This window comes from Pavona decussata, unplaced genomic scaffold (genome assembly GCF_977016875.1).
Source record: "Pavona decussata unplaced genomic scaffold, jaPavDecu1.1 SCAFFOLD_48, whole genome shotgun sequence".
Classification (NCBI taxonomy): Eukaryota; Metazoa; Cnidaria; class Anthozoa; order Scleractinia; family Agariciidae; genus Pavona; species Pavona decussata.
In genome coordinates, this window is record NW_028145470.1 from 1661384 (window position 1) to 1674712 (window position 13329).

The following is a 13329-nucleotide window of genomic DNA, read 5'->3' on the forward strand; positions in this document are numbered from 1 at the left end:
TTAGATCCCGGGAAAAAACAAAACAAAAAACACCAGCATTAGAGTGACTACAGCTTTCACCTTGGAACAGCCATGCTTCCAGAACCAGTGCAGATAAGCACCAGCATCAAACATTGCATGTGATTTGACCAAGACATCCTCTAATGTTTCCACTATTTTGGTTGAGTTTAAGCAAAGTGTAAGTGACTTTGAATCTTTAGGACCCACTGGATTGTATTGACCTGTAAAAAAAGTAGAAGCAAGTATATTCAAGCATCCTATTACGTGAACACCCTTTGGGCCTCGTACGACAATTTATTATATCTCTGAGTTAATACCTGCCATGTGATTGGTTAATTTTGCTGGCCGTATTTCACTGTATGGCCCACTAAATATGGAAGTTTCTTTTCTTGTGTGCTCGATTAACCTAAGAGATATAATAAATATCTTACTATCCTTGTGTTCTCAGTCCGTAAGTTGCAAGTTATGGATCCTGATATTTTCCCCGTTGATTTATGGCCTGCGTGCTTTGTGCTTGGGCCATAAATAAATGAGGGAAAACTTGGTCCATAACTTACAGTATGGACCTTGAACTCATTTAGTAAAAGGTATGTATGGATGATGAGCAATTTTTTTGTGGCCGAGATGATAACTGAGTGTCTTCTTAGAAGAGAAGGCCATTTATGGGAGGTTGAAAATGCATTGTTTGTGTGCGGCTGGGACCATGACTAATCCTTTGGAAATAAACCCAGCAGTGAAGCTACAGAAATCACTTCCTTCCTAAATATTTTTTGAAATGACATTTCCTTTGCCAGCAAGGAAACCATTTAAAAAATCTGGTGGTTAGCCAAAAATATAATTCCCTGACTTTTCACTGACTTTGCGGTGGAAATATATTTAGAAAGTTTCCCTCACTTTTCCATGGCCTTGAAAAAAAAAAACATTTTTTTCCTGACAGTGGCAAGTTGCCTGAGCATTAATTAATTACTCACTGATCCAGAAATCAACTGGAAAGGGATTCCACTCCACATAACCCAGTGAATGATGCAGCTTCTCTTCAATTTTTGGTGACACCTCTGCAAAGGAACGATCTTGATCTCCACGGGCAACAAGTAAAGAGCAGATTGTAGCATACTGAGTTCCATGGCTATCATATCGACGGATTGAATGGATGAGAGACTGAGTGAGCGCTTCCCAGGAAACTTTTGTCTTGGCAATGTGATGGAGTGTGGCAAATTTCTTTGATGGTTCGGCACAAACTGATCGGAGCATCTCCCATGGTTCATTTCCACTTGACACTCCTGCTGCCAACTGTGATGATTGACAGCTGTCAGTGTTTGATGTCCTAGTCTTTGAAGAGGAAGGGCTCACAATTCCTCGATAGCGTAACAGTGCTGATGCAGTGGATCTAGGCTGTCTGGTCATTTCATCATAAGCACCAAGACCACTTGCGCTAGATGACAAATCTACCGAACAGTCATCAGACATAAACGAAGGTGCAGAGTATTGACTTGCACCCGACAATGACCTTTTGCCAAGAACATCTGATCTTTCAAAACACTCATCCACAGAATAAGAAAGCTTTCTTGAAATAGTATCTGTTTTACTAGATCTTGCTCCATGGTAATTAAAATTCTCTTGGCTCTTCTTGTCTGTGTTTAACACTGTCCTAATCCCCCTTTCCTTAACCTTTCCTTTGATCCTTTTAGGTTTGCTTCCTAAAGGTTGAAGTACTCCAGCAAGACTGGCTGATATGTAGCTGTTCATGTCTTTCAGTGAGATGGAGCCTGATGGTTTCTTTCGTGATGTCAGTCCACTGTGTGTTGTTATGTGATGAAGGACATCATCATTATTAAACAGTAACACTCCATCTGCATGACTGAAAATAAAGGCAGGGTTGAAATGGGTTTTATAATAAGTTGGAGAAGAGAAAAGAATAGCAAAGGAGAGGAGGGGAGGGGAGGGAAGGAGGCAAGGAGGGAAAGAGAGCAGGAAATAAAAGGAAAGGAAGGAGAGTGAAGAGAGGAGGGGACAGTGGCAAGGAAAAAAGAGGAGAGGAATGGGGAGGGGAGGAAGTGAGGCAGAAAAGGAGAAGGGAGGGGAGAGGAAGAACAAAGAGAGAAGGAAAGGAAAGAAAAGGAAGGAAAGTGAAAAGGGGAGGCAAGGAGGCAAGGCAAGGAGAGGAAAGGAGAGGAGAGGAGAGGAGAGGGGAGGGGAGGAGGTGAGACAAGGAGAGATGAGGGGAGTAGGGGGAGGTGAGGCAAGGAAAGGGGAGGGGAGGGAAAGGGCGAAGGTGAGGCAAAGAGAGAGAAGGGGAGGGGAGGAGCTGAGACAAGGAGAGATGAGAGGAGTAGGGGGAGGTGAGACAAGGAGAGGGGAGGGAAAGGTGAGGCAAGGAGAGGTGAGGATAGGGGAGAAGGTGAGACAAGGAGAGAGGAGGGGAGTAGGGGGAGGTGAGGCAAGGAGAGGGGAGGATAGGGGAGAAGGTGAGACAGGGAGAGAGGAGGTGAGTAGGGGGAGGTGAGGCAAGGAGAGGGGAGGGGAGGAGGTGAGGAAAGGAGGGGGGAGGAAAAGAGGGGATGTAAGGCAAGCAGAGGGAAGGGGGGGAGGAGGGAAGGAGAGGAGAGGTGAGGGAAGGGGAGGAGGTGAAGACAAAGAGAGGGGAGGGGAGTAGGGGGAGGTGTGACAAGGAGAGGGGAGGGAAGGAGGTGAGGCAAGGAGAGGAGAGGGGAGGAGGGGGTGGTGAGGCAAGGAGAGAAGAGGTGGAAACAGAAGAAAATAGAACAGAATAAATAGGATTGGATGAAAAAAGATGCAGGGTGAGTTTAAGGCATGGTGGGGCAGTATGAGACAAGACAAGAGCTGTTGAAAGGGATGAATTGTCATCAGCTTTTCAGAGAGTAGACTATAAAATTAATGGAGGTTCATTAAGCTTGACGTAGTCTTCTGAGTCTGTGTAGGTGTGAGCATTCAAGGTCCAATATTTTTCTGTCACGTCAGTACACTGAAAATTTATTCAGTCTGTTCTATTTTGAGGGAGCATAGATATAAGCCTTATGGTTTCCTTTTAGGCTTCCTCGCTAGTCTTTCCTTCTTTTATGTAACCACATATTTTTTGTTCTTTTGTTTTCTTTTGTGATAAATATCAAATACGAAATAAGTGAAGTGACACATTCAAATGAAACCTGGTTTAGCTATATTTGACAAGTATGATTTTTAGTATTCAAAATGACTAAACATTTCAACCCAAATTGTATAAGATCTAACAAACATTAATGGGAGTGTTAACAAAATTATGAACAGTGAACACAAATGGTAGTGGAAACAAGTACAAGTACTCACCGCTGTAGGGATGCCAAACTAAGAAGTGAGTTGTAATGCTGCAGTGGACTGTCACCAGATGAATGCGGCGACACAGCCACAGACATGACATGAGCCAAGGGGTATGTGTCTCTTATTCTCTCAACCAGACGTGAACCCAGTCCAGAACCTGTCCCCCCAGTTAGACTATGTATCACAATAGTACCTTGGAAAGAGATAGTCACAGGTTAGGTTATAGGGACCTGTTCTCGAACAGCTTTATGATAATTACAAAGTTTTGACACATTTAGTTAATTTTTGATGTGGTCAGTCTTAACGTAAAGGAATCTGATACTTGGTAAAACTAATCATCACATAAATTCCCTTCCATGAGGAAGATAAAGAAATACAGTCAAACCTGTATTAATTAAACAGTCCCCATGTTAAGCGGACACCCTCTATTAAGCGGACAGCAGCACTAGTCCTATTTTTCTCCCCCACATTTAGTGTAAAAAGAACCTGTATTGAACGGATATCTCTATTAAGCGGAAGCGGACACCTTAAACTTGATGTTTTTAATGATTTCTATTGTTAAAAACCTGTATTAAATGGACACTGCAAGTAGGATGCATGTTTTTTTGTCCACATTTTAACAGATCGGTCATTTAACTTTGCCAACAAAAGAGCTGTCACATCTTTATAGAATTTTACTCCAGCAAAGCAAGTACACAGGGATAGCGACTCGGGCGAAGAGCATGAACTAGATGCAAAAGAGCCCGCCTCAAAATTTGACCGTGAGGCTTTAAAATTGACAGATATGTTTCTGGAGTATTCTCACTATCATGGAAGGGACAACCTTTCACTGGCCATCAATAAAGTTAAATTATGACTTACTTCAAACAAGTAGGCTTTAGAAACTGAAGCAGCCACAAATTAACGCTTTGTTTTGGAATTTTTCACTTAGAGTTTACTATAATGTGGTCTACTTATAGAAAATATTCTCACCACCCTACAGCATGAACCACAGAAGTGCAACATTTTATTTATTCCATATTGTTTGTACAGAAATTTTATTCTTGTTTTGATTGTGTGAACCTTTACATAATTCGATCAATATAGACACTGTTACGTAGTTACATCTTCTAATATTAAAAGCAAATGATCACATATACTTGCCATTGCTTATGGAAATGTGGTATTCCACAGTTATCGTATACGTTCACAAAAACAGTATTTCGCCCTTTCAAGGCCTTTTAATACTGAGGAATATTAATATAACCCTGTAAGACGAATTCTAAGGGAACCTGTTTTCAGCGGACAACCTGTATTGAGTGGAGACTTGGAAGGGTCCCGAGGGTGTCCGCTTAATTCAGGTTTAACTGTACATACACCGCATACATACGTACATTGTGAAGTCTCTTACCAGCATAACTGTCGCATCTTTCTATTTCTTTTCTTACAGTTTCCATAGCACGGTACAACAAAGATGTATCTTCTGTTTCCTGTTTCAGACCATGGTAGCCAAGTGCCCAGTTATTTCCTCTTCCACGCTGACCAACAATCATGTTTCCTTCTCTATACAATCCACTTGATCTTTTGTCTTCCTGATAATTATGGTGAATGACTTTTGATTCACTGTCTACACAGACACAATGCAGTTTGCCATCTCTGTGGCTCAATGGGTGGGTGTCGCTCTTGTCAATCAAACCCATTAGTTCGTGTCCAACTTGATTGCCACATTGCCCGACCAAAAGCACGATTGATGACATAGTGTGTGAAAGGCACTCAGCGTAAATGTGTTTTCTTCTTCAACTCTAAATAAGTTTTATAATATACAAAGATGTTATAAAAAGCAAAAACTACTCCAAACTTTGAACTTCTTCCAACAACATTACTTCATATATAACTTGTCCCAATAGAGGCTTCACATGCAGAAAAAATGACGTTTTATATCCATGTCTTTTAAAAAAATGATTCAATTGACATAACTACTGAGTTACCTTCAATAATCGTATTTCTGGTGATTATATATTTTGTCATCATAACAAATTTTCCCCGCCATCTTTATTCCCACGCGAAAGGACTGAGGCGGGTTTTTACTTTATATGGGCATTGCAGCCGCAAGACCCAATGCTTGGCCTGCGGTCTCTCCAATGAAACCAAAACAAACAATTTTTGTGCTAACTCATTCAAAACTGAAAGGACGAAATTTTTTGTTTCATTTTACCTGAAAGGTCATTTATTATGGCAGAAAAGAGCCCCCAGTTTAAAAACATTTTAGACCGAGTTCGTGAGAGACTAAGAACGGAGAACGTGAAGCTTTGGCTTGCCCCGTACACAACAGCAAACGATCAACCCGGAAAATACCCAGAGGTGAACCTCTAAAATATATTGAGCTTGGAAGCGCGTTATTTAGCTCAAAATGTTGATTTTATTTAACTTATTTCCAATTACAGTCACTAATTGAATTTATATATGTTTTGAATCCATGATCTAATGATTTTTCGAAATTTTTGTCGGATGTTGTTAACATTTGAAAATTTTAATTTGATTATTAAGTCATTGTTGATCGGTGGATTGGCCTATACTATTCACCAATCATTGGCATTTTATGATTTAATAATAATAATAATAATAATAATAATAATAATAATTAATAATAATAATAATAATAATAATAATAATAATAATAATAATAATAATAATAGCGTTTCTTTATACATGGTGATTAAAGTAAAATCAGCTAATGTGATGATGTTGCTATGTTATTAAGGAGTGAAAGTTATTTACATGAAAATAATAAAAGAAACCAAAAGCCATTGACCTGAGAAAACCAAGCTGCCTAGAATAGAAATTTCCAATATGTATATTACTTACATATATTGCAGGAGATGGTTAACCGCTACTCAGCAGCGTTAAATTTATCAGGTGAAGAAATTACTGAAGCATTAGAACAACTCAGAATTCATGCTGTGACAAAACTACAGACAGAGCAAAGATTTGCAAAATCAGGAATTGCAACCATCAAAGTCCACCTGACTGGCAGTATTCCACAGGGAATAAACAACAGATTCCAAATCCAAACTGGTTTGCATAAGAATGGAACAGATTTTAAAAGAAGGTACTAATCCGTTGCATTACTGAAACTTTTAAGGAAAAACAGAGTATCAACTTTCCAATGTGAGCAGAGTTCTGTTGCCCGCTACATCCATGCTTCAACTTTTAACACATAGTGAATTATATGTAAGCCTAAATTTATAAGCTCCTAGATAGTTTCTTCAGGCTTCCTCATCAATTGTTTTACCTCAAGATATATGTGCTTTTTTCTTATTTTGTTGAATTGACTTGAGATCTATGTATTTATTGCGTATCTTTTTTGTGTAATATTTATTGTTGTAATGTTAGCACTGGCAAAGTATAAAGAATAATTAACCCGTCTATTTTGATCAGAGGGAACAAAAATTTAATTATCTCATTTTTGCTATCACCAACTAAAATCAAGTCAACAACCGACAGAGTGAAAAAAACAAAAACAAAAAACAGAAGGCAATAAAATGGATTTGATTCCTAATCCACCATTACAGATCCCAGTGCATGGTTGAGTTCCATGCAATTTTGTATGTTACCTTCTTGTCTTCAGGTATTATAATAAATTGATACCTATAAAATGTAACCATTGGACTTGAGTCTTATTAACTTCAGAAGTGGTGAATGGCCTTTGAAAAAATACACATCCTGCAAAATTTTAGTCAAATTTTATACATGTTGTTAAAGGTCTCATTTTTTTTTGGCAAATTATATATTATCCAAGTTTCTATTTCTTTTGCAAATATGCTAAGAAAGTTTGACAGTCTTATGGAGGGGAATTCTAGAATCAATTAATCTCTCAATATCTTGAAATGACTATTCACCATTCACCATTCCTATTACTCAGTTCCCGTGTTACTGAAAGGCCCAGTAGTTTTTCTGGCTTATATCCCATTCTGTTGATTCTAAATCTTAAGCTTCCTGTAACACATACCATAATAAAGTTATTATTTTATGAGTTTATCCAATTTCACTCAGTTTTCATTTTTACATTAAGAACCTGTAACCAAACTGACCTTTTTTCTGTTTGGAGAATGAAGGGGGGGATAGATGGCCAAGAGTTCCATTTGTGAAAGAGTGGGAAGTAAAGAAATACAAATTTTTGCAAATTTTGCATTGTTTAATTGAAGTTTTCAATCATGGCAAAAACACAGCAGAGTGATATAAAGTTGCTAAAAAGGGATGTGTTCCATGCACTAATGGGTAAATGAAATTGCAGGAAAGTTCAGATTGGTACGTAATTTATGATTATTTTATTTTAATTGTTTCCTATTTACAGCATAAATACAGAGACGGGTTTGGATCCTGATAAAATGAAGCTTATTTGCAAAGGACATGTCATAGAAGATGGTATGTGTGACTATACATTTTTCTTTTGTAATGCTTAAAAAGAGTATCAAATTGTTCATGACTTTTTTGATTGAGGAAATAATAATTATAATAATAATAATAATAATAATAATAATAATAATAATAATAATAATAATAATAACAATTTATTTATATATGTGCTAATTCTGTTTAGACTTTAGTCCGTTAGCGCTTTGCAATAAAATTATGTTAAACATACAATCTTAAAAATGCAAAGTCAATAAATAAATTTATGGTCATGAGACTTTCAAATTATAAAATCTGACTAAAATTTTTAACATTTCCAGGTTAACAAGGTCTGAACCTTAGGCCAACATCTTATTTCTCCCAAGCTTACAACATCAATCATAGAGCTCCTGAGCTACGACCACCTTTTCAAATTCCCAATGTGGCTTATGAGAGCTTCAACTGTATTATAAACAGTTTTAAATTGATCACAGGATAAGACACTTACACTACTGACTGCTTACTGACCATATCAGGTTGGGTTGGATTAGACAACATTTGGCTCTTGGTCATGTAGCACAGACCTCAAGCCACATACGGTATTCTCCCATCTGGCCCTCCCACTCACTCAATAAGTAAATTAAGTTTTAACTCATGTAATCTGTAAATATATATTATATATAATAATATTTTTTGTCATTAGAAAAATCCCTGGAGAGCCAAAATGTAAAGAACAGTGGACAGATTATGGTCCTTGTGCTTTCACAGTCAAGTTCAGAGAGTCAACTGCAACAAAAACAAGAGGAAGAAACTAAAGCTAGCATCTCACGGACAAGACAAGCAGCTGAGGCATTGTCAAGTAGAAAAGACAGTGAGTGTGCTTCGAAAATCATCCTTGGAGAGCGAGGGGCAGCTAGTTGGGTGGAAGGGATTTTCATGGGAGAAAGTTTACCCATGAAAGTCCCTTCCACCAGCCTACTGTAGCTGTCCCAGAGTTTCTGAGGATGGCTTCAAATAACCATTCCTTTCACAAATTGAAGGGTTTTTGGCAAGAATTAGTAAGTGTAAGACAGTGCCTTTTTTGCCTGGAAATTGTAACATTTAAACGTTTCAGATAAGCTCTATTTTTGGCACAGAGACTAGTTCTGATGTAAGAAATCTAGTTGTGTATTTAGGTTTCAAGCAAGATGCTAAGTAAACAAGAATTATTGCAAGTGATCGTGACCAACACAAAGGAGATACCATTGCTTGACTGATTTCTTTTGTTCACAATCGCCAATAATTTGCGTGACTTAAATCTTCCTCACTTTCATATTTAATTTTTATATCAGATTTTAAAGATGACCATTTTTTCCTGGAGATAAATGATCAAGAAGGCCGACCAATTCAACTTCCTGAGAGCGAGAGAAAGGTTAGTTCTTTTAGCTTCAATGTGCCATCTCTTGCACCACCTTCTCATACAGAGGGCGGAGTGAAGGTTACCCAAAGATAGATGTTTTAATTTGTGGATGTGTAGTTTCTAACATACAAACTTAATAATTATATATTTATTCTCAATCCTTTGTAATGTGTTCTTCTTTCTCTCTATTTGTTTGTTTATTTATCTAATGTTTTACCCAATTTTGTCTAACCCCCCTAGACAAGTAAGTGCCATTTGCAGGTCTGTTCTGCACCTGTAATTATCTTTCTGTTGTCATATTTTTTAAATAACGTTGATGTTACCCACCAATCAGTTTATTGTACAAAGCAGTACATCACATGATACAAATTCAGATGGCTTTAAGCAGACGATAACAGTCATCTAATTTGGTAACACTCATTCAATATATTTTTTAAAAGAAAAATGAGATAGTTCTAGGTCTTAGTTATAACTGCAAACTGTATAAAGTTCCCTGGAGAGATGAGTAGATGGAAGGTTCTGAACTTATAACTTTTCCTCAAGTCTTCTCCTTGATTCTTTGATCCTTCAAAATGGTATCAAGAGAAAGACCAGCCAATAGCACGTCATGTGACCTTAATTAAGAACCAATAAATATGAGCCTTTTGCCATTTTGAAAAACAATGTGTGACCTGTTATTGGCCCTAGTCATAGTGCTCTTTACAGATGTGAAGAGTGAGTTTTGGGAACTCAGGGCTGCTCTCTCTATGGTCATCTGGGGGCATAGTAGCATAGCCTTTCTTTTAATGGGGTTACATCAGTATATTCAAAGAATTTGGTGCATAACTGACCCATAGTGAATTTTTCACTCTTTGTTGTTTTACATGTAGCTCAGATTCACTAGATTTTTAAATTTTTGTGTGTGGCCTTCAATTCCTTTAGGAAACATTGCCCTGGGCAATGTTTTATTCATTGCTTTGCTTTGTTTGTAAATAAAAAACCTATGATTATAGAAAAAGATTATATAGATTCTACTGCAGTACTGTAGTTTCATTTTGAAGCAGTGAGTTTTAATATTAAAAATATCTGTCTATAATTTTTTTTTGCAGGCCTTAACATTGGCTCTTACTCTTCATGAAAAAGGGAGAAGTGTTCTTATGAAGAGAAACTATGCAGAAGCTCTTTTGTTGCTCCTTGAGGCTGAAAAGGAATTTAGGTATTTATTTTCAGCAATATTTTGTAGGCAGCATCCTCAGTGGTTAAACATTAATGATGATGATGATGATGATGATGATGATGATGATGATGATGATGTTAAAGGAAATGTATTTTTAAAAAACAGGATCACTGCTTTAGGTTTTGAAAACTGCTATCAATACAGCCCCTATTCTCTGCTAAAAATGTAACTAATATACCAAGTTAAAACTAAGAAATTAATATATATTAGCAGGTTATTAATATAACAAAATTAAACTAATTGTGGGTATGTAATATTGTAATTTGTCTTTTCTCATAATAAATTGTTGTTGTTGTTGTCTGTATATAACCCTAATCCCCTTAGAATTTCAATGACCTTTCACTGGGGACCATGAATATTCCCTGGAATCACACACAAGGTAACAGTTGTCATTCTAGATTAAAGTTCTTTAGTCCTGGGAGTAGTTGTGGAAGCAGGTATGGTGCAGTGGTGAGAGCACTCGCCAATGTGGCCTGGGTTCGATTTTCTGGAGTTGACGCCATATGTGGGTTGAGTTGGTTGTTGGTTCTCATTCTTGCTCTGAGGGTTTTTTTGGGGGGTTCTCCAGTTTTCCATCCTCCACAAAAAAGAACATTTTAAATTCCAAGTCAACCTGGCAACAGCAGATGAATAGCAACTCTGTGATTAATTGATTGATTGATTGTGCCACTAGATTCCCATTTATTTTTAATTAATTAATTATTTATTTATTTATTTATTTATTTATTTAGTACCAGTTACAGCTGTAACAGTTACTACAAGCTTATTAATGCCTAAATGGTATATTTTTATATTGTAATGACAATAATTACCTCCATCACTTTTATGGAAGCTAGATTACACTGTGCACTCAGCAGACCTTTAAAAGTCATCTTTTGTTATGTATTTTTTTGCAGTCATTGTCGAGCACACATTCTAAGTGCTGTGGATAATTATGGCATTCTCTGCTTGGACACTGTTTGGTGTTACTTTTGGCTCAAAAGCATCATTGATTTACCAAATGCAGAGGAAAAATTACAAAAGTGCAAGGAATGTTTCCAAAGAAGCTATGGGCAGAATTTGGAAAGGTTGGCAGTTGTAAGGGTATGTTAATCTAATCTTGGTCACTTAATATATTAATTTTCCAATATTCTTCTTCCTGACCTAGCAGAAATGAGTAATAGATTATTAGAAGATCAATCCATGTTGATTTCCACCACACAAAATAGAGATCTTTAGACTTGGTACCTGTACTGTAAGTACAACTACAAGTTTTTCCAATGGACAAAAAGTGCGAGCACGTGAATTAGCATCATTTTAGTGGGAAAACAAGATAGCTATAATCATATTTTACTATGAGTTTTTGCAAGAACCTCTTAGTGTGAAAACATTAGTCTAATTTGAAACATTGGTGAACTCATCTTTTTGGAATCACTAAAGGGCTTAGCTATCTTCATTCAAAACAACTGCATCAATTTCAGTGCTCACAAAGAGTAATTAAAATGAAGCTTCCTGAGATAATTATCCCTTATAAACACTTGAAGTCAAATCTTGTATTCACATGTACAGTCATACTTGTTCTATAGAATCTAAAAGGTCTTTGATGTAAACTGCTGGATGACAAGCTGCTGAAAAGTGAAAGTATTTTCACTGACGTTAATAAAGTATTTAGCTGTAAATTTATCAGTATTTTTTTTTGTGATGTTGTACCGTGTACTTCCTGATTTTTGTAAGTCTGCTTAGATAGCTTCGTTGTTGGAACAAAAAATATCAGCCAGTCAGAGCTATCGTTCTTGTTCTTACTGAAGTTAAAATTTATACGTAAATTAAACCTTGTAAACATGCATCATGGCCTACAAAATTTTGTAAAATTTTAAAGTACCCATGTCCTGAAAGTTCTTTGCACACAAGAAAATAATCTAAAACATATTATATCAAATAGCTTGGCAACTCACATCATCTGTTCATATTCCTTCTGCCAGGGTGGTAGTGGGGGTGAATTGGCCCTTTTTGTGCGACTTCATGTCCTAGAAGCAGTCTGTGCATATCACAAGGGAGATGTCACTACTGCTGCATCATGCTTGGATAAGGTATGAAACATGCAATTCAGGGGGTGGGGGGTGGGGAATATTTGGATTTATTGTCAAGGAGAAACAGAGATTTGACTGGTGTTAGTTCAGATTCTGAAGATAATGCATAACTCAGGAGGTGGGGGTGGGGGATGTTTGCATGTATTGATACAGAGATTTGACTAGTGTTAGTACAGGTTCTGAAGATAATGCACAACTCAGGGCATGGGGGTGGGGAATGTTTGCAGATACAAAGATTTGACTGGTGTTAGTACAGGTTCTGAAGATAATGCACAACTCAGGGCATGGGGGTGGGGAATGTTTGCAGATACAAAGATTTGACTGGTGTTAGTACAGGTTCTGAAGAATAAATGCACAACTCAGGGGGGTGGGGTGAGGAATGTTTGCATGTATTGTCAATCAGCCCACAAGAATTTTGATAGTTATTATAAAACATGAGATATCAGTGGACTAGCTAGTAACAGGGAAATATTAACTTCTCACTAATTCACCCTTTGTAGGAATTGCTCTTCTCATTTCCAGTCCCACCCCCACCCCTACCTCCCATCCTTTGTTAGATGGTGACTGCTTCCAGCCAACTATCCCCTCCCCTAGCTTTCCCACCCCTGGCCCTCTTTTCTTCTTGGTTTCCATTTTACCTAACCACCCTGTTCTGCGCCAAGGAGAGTCTTAAGTAAAGAAAAATTGTGTTTGTTGTCTCTAATGATCCCAAGTTACAAGGGAAATAAGAGCTTGGAAACAGAACCAAGAAATTATCTCAGCTGACTATCTTTTGAAATGCATATTAGGCTGAACTTATGCAGGGAAAATTGCACATCGACAAACATCAACTGACTCAGTGTAAGTTTCTTAGTTGACAGCTAATTTTTCTGTTATTTTGTAGAAACATAATTAACATGGTAACAAAAAAACTTCTGTTTGTTGGCATCTCTATCAACAAAAAGGAACCATTCACTTAAGTG

General features: G+C 37.3%; 2 protein-coding genes across 4 annotated transcripts in view; one reads left to right on the forward strand and one right to left on the reverse strand.

The window, feature by feature from the left end:
• Positions 1-4844, reverse strand: LOC146481695 (uncharacterized). The gene is made up of 4 exons (XM_085107584.1): positions 4703-4844; positions 3322-3505; positions 972-1858; positions 1-221 (listed from the first exon to the last, which is right to left on the reverse strand). The coding sequence occupies exons 1-4, from the start codon at positions 4842-4844 to the stop codon at positions 1-3; spliced, it is 1434 nt and encodes a 477-aa protein (XP_084963710.1).
• Positions 4755-13329, forward strand: part of LOC146481696 (NEDD8 ultimate buster 1-like) — a 15350-nt gene continuing 6775 nt past the window's right edge. The window contains exons 1-10 of one of the 3 annotated variants that reach the window (XM_085107878.1): positions 4755-4961; positions 5514-5652; positions 6168-6400; positions 7646-7716; positions 8387-8554; positions 9015-9094; positions 10171-10277; positions 11195-11381; positions 12260-12367; positions 13156-13207. In XM_085107878.1, coding sequence (XP_084964004.1) covers positions 4900-4961; positions 5514-5652; positions 6168-6400; positions 7646-7716; positions 8387-8554; positions 9015-9094; positions 10171-10277; positions 11195-11381; positions 12260-12367; positions 13156-13207 — 1207 coding nt within the window. In that variant the 5' untranslated portion in view covers positions 4755-4899. The remainder of the gene's footprint in view (positions 4962-5513; positions 5653-6167; positions 6401-7645; positions 7717-8386; positions 8555-9014; positions 9095-10170; positions 10278-11194; positions 11382-12259; positions 12368-13155; positions 13208-13329) is intronic. The other 2 variants (XM_085107879.1, XM_085107880.1) reach the window with 2 other exon arrangements.

Bases quoted from the DNA above. Each gene is read 5' to 3' on its own strand.
- LOC146481695 (XM_085107584.1), bottom strand. From the start codon at position 4,844: ATGATTGTTGGTCAGCGTGGAAGAGGAAATAACTGGGCACTTGGCTAC. The intron at 3,506-4,702 runs GTAAGAGACTTC...TCTCTTTCCAAG, and splicing joins AAGATGCGACAGTTATGCTG to GTACTATTGTGATACATAGT. The intron at 222-971 runs GTGAGTAATTAA...CTTTTTTTACAG, and splicing joins TCCAGTTGATTTCTGGATCA to GTCAATACAATCCAGTGGGT.